At 49.5% G+C, this 11,992-nt stretch overlaps 2 protein-coding genes across 2 annotated transcripts; one reads left to right on the top strand and one right to left on the bottom strand.

The window, feature by feature from the left end:
• Window positions 1–6,405: 6,405 nt before the first annotated feature.
• TREMEDRAFT_66520 (uncharacterized protein) lies at window positions 6,406–6,873 on the top strand (the record flags this gene model as incomplete). The annotated part of the gene is made up of 1 exon (XM_007008572.1): window positions 6,406–6,873. The coding sequence occupies one exon, from the start codon at window positions 6,406–6,408 to the stop codon at window positions 6,871–6,873; it is 468 nt and encodes a 155-aa protein (XP_007008634.1).
• A 3,016-nt stretch (window positions 6,874–9,889) lies between these two features.
• TREMEDRAFT_66521 (uncharacterized protein) lies at window positions 9,890–11,800 on the bottom strand (the record flags this gene model as incomplete). Its single annotated transcript, XM_007008573.1, has 1 exon — window positions 9,890–11,800. The coding sequence occupies one exon, from the start codon at window positions 11,798–11,800 to the stop codon at window positions 9,890–9,892; it is 1,911 nt and encodes a 636-aa protein (XP_007008635.1).
• Window positions 11,801–11,992: the final 192 nt, after the last annotated feature.

Below are 11,992 nucleotides of genomic sequence, written 5' to 3' on the forward strand. Positions count from 1 at the left end.
AGACGAGGCATCTGTCTGTAGTAATGTCTTCAACGAAGGATCAAAGTGAGCTAATACCGGAGCCCTACACATTCTATCCTTCAGTTCTTTAAAAGCTCCTTCCTGCTCCATACCCCAAACAAAGGGTACGTCCTTCCTTGTGAGATCATTGATCGGTTTAGCAATCCTGGAGAAGTTGGGAACAAAGCGCCGATAATAACTAACGACTCCCATAAACCCTCTGCTCTCTCTTAGGTTCTTGGGACAGGGAAAAGACACAACAGCGTCGATGTACTCTGGATTACTAGACACTCCCTCCCGTGAGACCACAAAACCCAAGAAGACTACCGAATCTTTTTCAAACTCGCACTTACTAGCCTTAACGAACAGATTCGACCTCCGAAGAACTTCGAACACCTTCGCCGTAGTTCCTCTCAATTCTTCCAACGTTTGACCATAGATGAGTATATCATCTATGTAGACAACCACTCCTTTCCCTAACAGTTCTCTAAAACTTTCATTCAGAAAATGCTGGAATACAGCAGGAGCGTTTCGCAGACCATCTCGAACGACAAGAGACTCGAACATACCGTACTGGGTTCTGAACGCCGTCAAGTGCTCGTGTCCTTCCTTTACTCGTAGGAGTTGATAAGCTCCAATCAAATCTAACTTACTGAAGTACCTCGCCTTTCCCAGTTCTTCGGTTATCTGACCGATCAGGGGCAGTGGATAGGCATCGGGTATCGTTGCTTCGTTTAACTTTCGGTAGACAATGACCATTCGCCATTGACCCTTTGCTTTCTTCGGTACCAGGGAACATCGGTGATCCGTAGGGCGAATTACTGGGTCGAATTCTTCCGGCCAATATTTCGCGATCTAGGATGTCTCTCAGCGCACTTCTCTGATCTTCTCCGAGTGAGTAGAGTGGAGCAACCTTCAGGTTCGCCCCCTCCTTAAGCTCAAACTCCAGATCATACTCCCTTGAGGGAGGTAATTCTTCACCTCCCTTTCTCGGGTTAAACACATCGATGAACGGGTGGTATTGTTCTGGAACCACCTGATACAATTCCTCCTGTTCCTCCGGACTCAGTTCATCTTGGTCATCTTTGTCTCGGAGATCTATCGCGTCCGTCGGAGTTGGCAGCCCTATGGCTGCTAACTTCGCCGCACTTGGTGGGGTTGGGATGGGGAATTTCAGCGAGTTGTCTCTTCCATCAAGAACAACCCCTTCCTTCCTCATCCAGTCCCACCCTATCACAACATCCGCATTGCAGAGCGTTGTTACATCTAGACGAACAGATCGCACTTCGGCGTCCTTCGTCAAACTAAAACCAACTTCGACGAACTCGGTGATAGGTCCAGCGACACTAACCGAGCCATCAAACATGTGAACGGGTACGCTCACCTGGTATCGTCTCCTTCCTACACCTATCTTTGCCGCTGCCCTAGGGCTTATATACGAACAAGTAGCCCCAGTGTCCCAGAGCGTAGTTAGCTTGATTCCATTAATAAAAATGTCCGATTTAGGTTGATCTCTAGAAGTGGAAGAGATGAGTAGATGATTATCGACATTGCATGAACAAGGGGTACTGAGTGGTGTATTTTTGTATGCACAATCCTCTGACTCCATCAGCTGTGTCTCTTTTATAGGTTTGGGAATAGTGGCCGAGAGAATATGGCGGACCCGCCGAGCCTCGCCTACTGCGACAGGTCCTCTTTTTTTCCCTGGTCCTCTTCTATCTCCCCGTCTCCCCCAACTGCGTTCAAGTTCCTCCTCTGACCCAGAGGTACTGCGTTACTCCCCGATCCCCCGCCACGTTCGCCGAACTTCTCCCCCCACGGAGGCAACCATCCGACTTTTACCTTCGCTGCCCTCACCGGGCAATCCCTCAACCAATGTCCCCTCTCCCCGCACTCAGTACACTTCCCTTCCTTCTTCCTTGCCTCCCACAGTTCGGGAGGTGGCCTAGGCCATTGTCGGCGAAGTTCGTCGGCATTCGACGGAATGTTCTTGACCTGCGTCGACGTAATATTCGCTTGCACCGCAGACTGCACCAAAGTTTGCCTCCCCTCCCCTCTTTTCTCCTCTCTCATCTCCACTCTCTGACTATCCACCACTAACACTTCCTTCACCCCCGTCTCCCTCTTCTTCTCCGCGTCCTTCTCCACCTTCCTTCTCCATAACCTGTTGTCCATGGGAATAACGAACTCCAATAACTCCTTGACGGTCCCAAAAGATTTACCGTGTCTAGCAATTTCATCTAGGAGGTGTGGTTTCAGCCCTTTCTTGGCTCGGTCAACCAGGTTTCCGTCATCAGACCACTTGAGTATCGCCACATGTCGTTGAAAGGCGGAGAAGTACTCCGAAGCTGACCCAGTCTGCTTTAGATTGTTAAGCAGTCGAGCTGCGGTTCCTTCTTCATCCGGATCACCAAAGTTTGTCTTGAGATATTTAACGAATTGATCATACTCCATAAGGTAGTCAGGAAGAGGTCGTTTAGCAAGATCGGGTTGGACGGCAAGAAGAGGTGTTTCGCGTAAATGAGAGATCATGAAGAAGACTTTCTTGGTGTCGTTGGGGAAAAGATGAGAGTTCAGTTCGTAATGGATTTCACATTCCGACAGAAATGCGGTCAACTTGTTCCTCTCCCCTCTCCAGAAGTCCGGGTTAGGCAGTTTTATCCCCTTCCGTTGTTCCCCAACCACGCTCGGGGTCGCCGAAGTTTGCCGTCCCATGGCGTACCTCACCCCTTCTGATATCCCTTCTGCAATACCGCCCACCGTCTCCCTTTCTCTTCTCTGCTCCCACTCTTCCCTACGCCTCCTCTCTTCCATCATGTCTTTGTTCATATTCGCCACCATCTGCATCAAGGCCAATATCACCCCTTGTGTACCTCCTTCTCCCAAGTTCGCCGTACTTCCAGTGTTTTCTGGCCGCGGGGTTTGATCCGATCCAACTGGGGATCCTATGGGTGGGAGAGCATTACCCGAAGGGGTAGGAGGATTAGAAGGAAATGGTGGAACGAACTCATCTCCTTGAATTGATCCCCCCACACTATCCTCCGCTCCAAGCTGCTGCCCCATTGCCCTGCTAAGCTCCCCCAGTGCCCTCCTCTCGTTCTCCTCCATCCTATCCCCGTCCCTACTCATACCTCGTGTAACTCTCCTATCTGGTTCCATAGAATCTTCGTACTTCTCCGAGGTTTGCACGGGTCTTCGGTAAGAGCGATCCTTGATACTGTCACGCCCGTCGAGCAACTACTTCCTAATAGACCGACGGTCGACGAACCTCGGCTAACTTGATCCTTCTTGATCGATGTCTCACCCAACCGGGAGGGCGCAGACGTCGAAAGGGGTGTAACTACGGCGTACTTCGCCGTGGTTACTCTAACAGGGGTTTTGTTCTTCTGATGGCGATGTATCTCGATTGGTAAATAGCTATCTCTATCTATCTTTCACTACTGACAACAATCAAGGATTGCTGAAGAACTTCAGCGATCTCCTCAGCTAATATTGTTTATTCCTCCTAGACGTTCATCCAACCCTCTCGCGCTTTGACGCACTTCGACGCACTTCCTCCAACTTCCCCGAGCCCCGGCTATCCTCTTCCTCCTCCGACTAACTCCGCCTAACGTCGCTGTACTTCTGCCCCATTGTCCCTACTTAGCCTAACTCCGTCTAACTTCGCCGTACTTCTGCTCCCATTGTCCCTACTTAGCCTAACTCCGTCTAACCTCGCCGTACTTGGTCTCAGATGTCCTGAGTTACGTGTAGAGTAAAGAAGTTAAAGCGTGATGGGGGTTTTGATGGTCAAAGGAGGGTCGTTGTTGGTGGAATAATGGAGGTGTCACGACGTAGTTCGTGACAGGTGGATTTTTGAAATCTGCTTCATCTTCTCTTCTCCTATTGTTTCCTTTTTTTTTTTTGGATAATCCAAGGTGATCCGATTCATTCTTCTCTCGTTTCAACTGTCACAATCTCTTTCATTCGTTCCTCAGCTTTGAGCCTTTGATCCAAACACTCGTCCCAGCTCCATCTCCTGATTCAACACCCATCCCAACAGTCCTTCCAGATCGACACCCATCCTACTCATTCCACTCGTCGTCCCAAATCAACACTCATCCCTGTCCCACATCAACCTCATTCCAAATCAACACCCATCCAACTCAGGCTCCAAATCAACACTCAAATCAATCCCCAAACTCAGAAGATGATCCACCACGACCAAATCCCGATCCGTAGGGAAACTCACGACGTAAGCTTTCGCGGGGATCCATTTGACTCTAGGACCCGGTAGACGGTAATGGAAACGACAATCGACGTTGTAGATTGAACAACGGAGACATTTATCGAGTTTGTATCGTGTCAATTCTTTTGTATCTGTATGTGTATGGCGGTCCGGGTCTGGGTCCGGGTCTGGGTCTGGGTCGTGGTTGTGGTCGTGGGAGTGGTCTACAGAAGAAGGTTTAGTCGGTATGGATAAATTGAACCAATAACATTGCCGATTACTTTGTTGACAACATCTACAGCCTATTCGAGATCTGTTTTTTCATATTAGTTTTTACTTTTACTTTTCGAATCACTTTTCCACTCCCAATCGATCCTGTTCCCTTGTAACCTTGGACCGGTCACTCGAGCGAATGATTTTATCAATCACCACTTGTAGACATAAGGAGGAACATGAGCATGATATTCAATCTCCATTGATTGTTTGAAACCAATTTCTAGATCCGGTCTGAACATGTTCATTCTAAATAACCCTTTACCTCGCCTCCCATCATCCTTTTCCTCGGAAGAATCCGTCTTGGTGTTGATTTTCGAAAAAGCCACGAGAAGTTCTGATAATCGATTACGTTCCTTGAGCTCTGTGTTACTCGCAACCACGGGTTGAAAAAAAGGTAATTGTCTGACATTCCAAGGATGGAGTGGAGGAGGTAATAACTCGATCGGGTAAACGGGTAAACGAAGATGAGTGTATGAAATGGTCGGACAAGGTACCGAAGTTGAGGTTGTGGGTGTGGAAGGGAATGTAGACCATGGTCCATCGGATGGTAATTGGTCTAAATCTTGAATCGAGAGTCGTTTGGGGGTGGGGGATGTATGTTCCAGTCGTCATTTTTTGGTTTATTGCATGTTGATGAGAAAGATGGTGGTGGTGATGACGACACGGAGAGCCCACTTCGGGCACCGCCACAACACGTGGCCAGGAACACATAGGTCTCGGGGGTTTCCGAAACCCCGCGGCGTGTCACACATCAACTCGCCACTGGCATTTCAATAATGCCGGCCAGCTCCACGCGGACATGTCTTCTCTCCTATCTTCTACCAAGATCCTTTTTTCATAGTGTTTGTTGTTTTCTCCCTCCTTCTCATGCACCATGACAGATATTGTCCTCTTCCCTCTTGCATTCCCCATTCTGCCACACACTCTATCTCCTGGTACATGCATGCATGTCTGAGGTGCTCTATTCACCGACTTTTGTGAGCTCCAGGTTTTCTTTATGTATAGGTGGGCAAGCTTGCGTGCCTATCTGTACTATCTTGTATCGAGATCCTTTTAGTCTTCCTCTGTCACGCCTCTTGTCCAGTCTCTCTCTCAAAGACCAACGGTCGACAAACCTCGGCTAACTTCGGACTCTAGGGTTGACGTCTCACCTAGCAGAAGGTGCAGACTTCGGATTGAGGGCAACTTCGACAAAGTTTGTTGTAGTTGCTCGGTGTTGGGGTTTACTAGTGGTGATTTATCTCAATGTAGGAGTAGCTATCTCTATCTATCTTTCACTACTGACAACAATCAAGGATCACTGAAGAACTTCAGCGATCTTCGCAGCTAATACTATCCACCCCACTAGATCTTCATCCACCCCTCTGTGCTCCACCGTACTTCGGTGAAGTTCCCCGAGTCACCAAGCACTTGTCCTCATACCTTCGCCTAACTTTGCCGTACTTCTGCGTCCTTCCTCCCTAATCATCCTAACTTCGCAGTACTTCTGCTTCCTTCCTCCCTAATCATCCTAACTTTGCAGTACTTCTGCTTCCTTCCTCCCTGACCATCCTAACTTCATCTAACTTCATCTAACTTCATCTAACTTCATCTAACTTCATCTAACTTCATCTAACTTCATCTAACTTCATCTAACTTCATCTAACTTCATCTTATTCCGCCTTAGGTACCCCGCACTTCGGCGTACTTACACTCCTGATGTCTGTTTGCTTCATTCTTTTGTTGTACTTCGCCGTAGTTGGTCTCAGGTATCCTGAGTTATGCATGAATCAAGGAGGCCGAGGTGTGATGGAGGTTTGATGGAGGTTTGATGGAGGTTTGATGGAGGTTTGATGGTTAAAGGAGGGTCGTTATTGATAGGATTTTGGGCTGTCACGACATAGTCCGTGACATCCTCCTTCTCCTGCATGAACACCTCTCCCATGCCTGCGGTATCTTCTCTTGCTGAGAAACTCCCCATTGTCTGCCACCTTATATTCCCAGTCACTCACCACCACCGTCCCTGCATCTCTGTCTTTCTCACCAGATGCTTCCTGACCGGTCTGTCAACCCCCGCCGTGGCCATCGCTTGCGCCACGCTCCTGTGCACTACAGCCCACCACCTTTCATGCGGACAAGACGCACCACTGCACGGAGGCAACAAACAGCTGCAACTGAACCGAAACTTGGAACGACGACCATTTCGGATCCGTTTCGGAGAGGCGAGAGTTGCGGTCATCAAAGAGAATTCGGATGTTGACGATGAAGTTCTGGTGGTCTCACGTGCAACCAAAGGTGAAGGGTCTGAGGGTGATGATAAGATTGGAGTGGGTGGTGGTGGTTTGACAAGACCTGACCTTTTCCCTGACATGGGATCATATCTACGTCTGGCACGTCCGACAGCTTTCTGAAGACTGGGTGGTAGAAAAGGCTCGAGCAAGAGACGATGTGTCCTCCAGAATGATTCGGTTGATGAATTCCATTTGCAATCAGGCTGAAAAAGAGTCAGCCGAAGGTTCATAAAGAGATACGAGAAAGACAGGATTGAGATCGTTGGGGGGGAAGAGAAGAAGAAAACTCTGACCATTGATTGAATGACCTGATCGCAATGTTTGAAAAACCCAGAGAGAGATTTTCCCTTCCATGAGCTCAACCATTCTTTCAACCTCTCAAGCCTTCCCGAGTTTACGGGTTTCACGCTGGCACGTTGACGTTTGATCATGGACGATGCAACGTTTGGCGTTCCATTCCGGTCCGGCCGTGTTGTCATGGATGGACGTCTTCCATCGGCGCTGATGGGTGAACGAGGGTGTTGTCTCGGATCGGAGCGGGCGAGGGAGCGACCGGAAGGGTCGGACGGTGGGAAAGAATCAAGCGGGGAAACCCAGCCGTGAAAGATGTCAACCAGAGAGTCGTTCAATACAAACATGGACAACCAGTCGGTGGAAACGACGGTCTGACCTGGGAAAAGACCTGGGATGGGTTGGTGTGGAAGATAGAAATCACGAGCGCGGGCAGGGGCAGGACAGACAGCAAGGAGAGGTTGGTCGTGAGGAGAAGCAACGACGGCAATGAGATGAGAGAGGTTGACAAGCGAGACGGAACCACGGTTTGACTATGACGGTCAGCTGAGGAGGGGAGGGTAGGAGAGAGAGGGATGGAGGGGGGGGGAGGAGGGACGGACGGGGGGAGAAACGGACGGACCTGTATGAGAAGGACGACATCTTGAATGTGAGTGAGATCGAACGATTCGACGATGAAGTGAAAGGTCAAGCCAGAGAACACGGTCAGGGTGACTGAATGACTACTACTGAGGGGGGGTGGAAGAGGGCCCCCAGGGTGCTCGGGATTACGGCGATATCCATCATGTGGCTAATTGGCGGGCCTCAGCTCGCAATTCTATACGGGTGAACACGGAATCATTTCGACCTCCCTTCCTTGACTTTGGCCCATCCCTCCCCCCATCCCCCTCCCTCCTATGTCCAAAGTCGACAAAAAGAAAAAAATCAAAGATCATCATGATCATCGTCAGACTGATTTTTCGGTCTTTGGTGGTCAAAAGATTAAAAGAGAACAGGATTTGGTAGGTCCCGTTTTCTTCCCCCAGTCCCACTCTCCTTCTCCCTTCACACTTGCTCCACACACACATTTGGTCGGACCCAACCCCCCCCCCCCCCCCCCCCACGGTCCATCTTGCACCCGCACATTGGGAACCATGACTGACCCGCCCTCAGTTGATCCATTTCAACCGACGACTATCAGATTTGTGTCACGCACATTCCATCGTCCTCAACATCTCTCCCAGACACCGCGGACAGGTTTTCCTATCCGACTTTTACAAGATTGCAGAGAGCGTATGTCAGACTTATGTAGACGTTTCGAGGGAATTGAAAGGTCAGTCACAATGTATACCTCTTTTTTCTTCCTTTTCTTTCTTTTCTCTCTGTGATTTCGTTGGAGAAACCCGTCAGATGCGAGGCTGAGGGGTTTGCAAAAAAGAGAAAAACACGACTCGGAAAAAGGATCCCATCGTAACGTTTCGATCCTAGACCTAATCCCATCTGTTCGTCTACTTGACAAAAGTCCTTTTTTTTTTTTGGTTTTTGGTTTTTGGTTGTTTTTTTTGTTCTGGAAAACGAAAGGAAATCAGGTCGAATATATTGATTCATTCCCACTACTATTCTGATCAAAACGAATAATCATCCATACACCCTTCTTTTGTCACGCCCGTCGAACAACTACTTCCTAATAGACCGACGGTCGACGAACCTCGGCTAACTTGATCCTTCTAAATCGATGTCTCACCCAACCGGGAGGGCGCAGGCGTCAAAATGGGTGTAACTACGGCGTACTTCGGCGTAGTTACTCTAACTGGGGTTGTGTTCTACTGATGGCGATGTATCTCGATTGGTAAATAGCTATCTCTATCTATCTTTCACTACTGACAACAATCAAGGATCGCTGAAGAACTTCAGCGATCTTCTCAGCTAATATTGTTTATTCCTCCTAGACTTTCATCCAACCCTCTCGCGCTTTGACGTACTTCGACGCACTTTGTCCAACTTCCCCGAGCCCCCGGCTATCCTCTTCCTCCTCCGACTAACTCCGCCTAACGTCACCGTAATTCTGCTCCCATTGTCCCTACCTAGCCTAACTCCGTCTATCTTCGCCATACTTCTGCTCCCATTGTCCCTCCCTAGCCTACCTCCGTTCAACTTCGCCATACTTGGTCTCAGATGTCCTGAGTTACGTGTAGAGTAAAGAGGTTAAAGCGTGATGGGGGTTTTGATGGTCAAAGGAGGGTCATTGTTGGTGGAATAATGGAGGTGTCACGACGTAGTTCGTGACAACATACTACTTACATCCGACACATTCCTCATCATCATTACCCCTGTCCACACCATCACACACACCCATATCGTCATTGTGACCTGCCCGGATCCTTTGCAAGTCACTTTAGTCGTCCAACCACATCACAAGTCTACAGACAACATACTAAACGTCGTTGTCCAAGCTAACTAAACAGTTGCGGTCCACCTGTCTTTGATCCATTGAGGTCTGTCAAGGACAGGACCGTGACACTACCGCAGTCTACCCGCAGGTGTGACACTGTCACAATGTCACGCAACACCATGTGACAGATATCATACAACACAGAGGTCTTTGCAAGGACAGATAGAAATAGGAGCTTGCCTCCCTATACACAAAGGTATGCAGACTTCTGACCAATGATCTGTTTGCTAATACTTAGATGACAATATAGAGGGGGTAAAAGGATGCATTGTCTACATGTCTCTCTATACTTACCATATCCCACCCATATGCAGCCGATCGGAGACTATCGATTAAAGTTTATTCAACAATAAGATGATGGGTAAAAGTGACAGGAAATAATCCTACTGACAATTCAGCTGTTGTGGGCTGAACCTATTGGCTAACATTGCTATGCCCCTGAACTTTCAGGCCGCTTTTGGAGTCGCCTTGGCTTCTGTCTTTGTATATTAGGGTGTCCATTTGTTCCGGCGAAATCCAAGCGAACTGAACACCCAGGTCAACCATAGCACGCCAGTATCCAGATTTGACCAATTCCGAGAGTTGTGCATGCATTGCCTTCGGGTCTCCATCAGAATCGTCACCTCCCCAACTGGCAGTTGATGAACACCGGCCGACTTCTTGCCACGATTGGGGTCCCTGATGCATTCTCTGCCGAAGCGTTCGCGCGGTCGTTGGGTCTCCCGCCAGTTCGGAAAGATATCCCGCTAATATGGGGTTGATGGACGCTGGGTCTTTGCCCAGTGAATTCTTCTCCGGCCTATCTTCAAGTTCTGGTCCGCAACTTGGATATCTAATATCACTTTCACCGCCGTTATCCCCGCTGCCACCACCATCGTTACCTCCTTCTGGTCTTGATCCGCCGCTTCCGGCGCTTGAGGAAGAGCTTGACCGAGTACGCAACACGAACCCAGGAGAATGTTTGCCGGAGCCTTGCCTTTTCCTCTTTCGAGATGATTCGCCATCAATCTTGTGGGGTTCAAATGTCTGGGACATCGTAGCAAAACGATCTTGCATCACAAGCTGTGTGGTCGAGACGGGTGCCGATACAGCGAGCTCTTCGTCGACTGAACTACTATCACACTGTGGCTCGACTCGCCCGTTCGACACCAACATCGGAGTCTTCATCACAATCACCTGTGAATAGGACTCAAATTCTGCCAGTCCTGCCGACTCATACAGTTGAGAAAGCTGAGCGTGCGTGAGAAGTGGTTCGATGGGGATCTCCGCGGCAAAGGTCGTAACGGTCGAGATGTATCGGTATAAGACGTCCTCCGCGTCACTGCCGATGTTGACATCTCCTATGTCGTAGTTTATGGACCTGATCAAATCGTGTGCTAGGTCTGAGGTACGGATTTCGGGATAGAGTAAATGGTTTCGGTTGGCTTTTGTCATCCGAGTCATGTCTTCCACGACGCCCCATCTTTCAGAATCCGCACACTCCACAAGGATAAGGGTCGTGTCCTGGGTGTCCTGGGTGGTGAGGCCCGAGGGTTTGGAGCTTGTGATCACTCGTGAGAAACGGTTGGCGACTATAAGCAGCCCCATTCGGGTTGCACATTGCTCGTTGGCGGAGAGTAGACAAGCTGCCAGTTGGGCCAACCCCTTTAAAGCCAGGTCGAACTCGTACTTGACAATCAGGACTGCGGCTGTCCATCTGTTTTCCCAGAGAAAAGCTTGCAACGACTCGAGCTTTTTCCTGTCGGTCGAGCTGAGTTTGATGCTGGTACGATTGGTCATCGAGTAGCCAGAGGATTCGGTGGAGGACTGTTTGGCGTGGGGGGGTGCCGCCTGCTTCACGGGAGCGGCTCTCGAACAGGTGAGAGTGAGGTCAGGGAGTTCTATCGCTCGCCAGCCTATGATGAATGAGCGAAACCATCGGTGGACACGCAAAAACGACTTACCGCTACTTTCAGACAGACCATTGATCGCCCGTACCATCTTTGTGTCAAAGAACTCTACACCCTCAGGGATCCAAGACGAGGCGAGAGACTGTCCGCATCTCATGTAGAACCGAGGTTGTGTCGCGGGACCCACGCCGGTCCCGGTGAGGAAGAGTCTGAAGGCGTCGTTCAGCGAGTGGGCCCACTCAGGTTCAGTAAAACCGCCTTTGTAAAGCCTCATGGCGTCAAGGATGTGACGGCTAAACGAGGAGCGCATTTTGGGGTTTGAGGAGCGGGGCGGATTGAGGAAGCCATAGGTCCCTTGGGAGAAGCCTTGTACTCGTACAGGCTGTTGAGGATGGTCTATGGGAAGACGAGTGGAAGGAGTAGTAGTGGTAGTCATTGTAGGTTGATTGTTCGCAGGCTAGTCGTACCTATAGAAAGCGAGCCGGAGTAGGTGTTTGTAGCGCGATGGGGCAAGATGCAGGTCAGGGGATTATATACTTGTATGCATACTTACTTGCACACTGAGATGTAGAGGACGGCATGGACGGCATGATTAATGATTAATGAGTGGGCATAGTAGAGTAAGTAG

Source organism: Tremella mesenterica (genome assembly GCF_000271645.1).
Source record: "Tremella mesenterica DSM 1558 unplaced genomic scaffold TREMEscaffold_25, whole genome shotgun sequence".
In the NCBI taxonomy this organism is placed as follows: domain Eukaryota; kingdom Fungi; phylum Basidiomycota; class Tremellomycetes; order Tremellales; family Tremellaceae; genus Tremella; species Tremella mesenterica.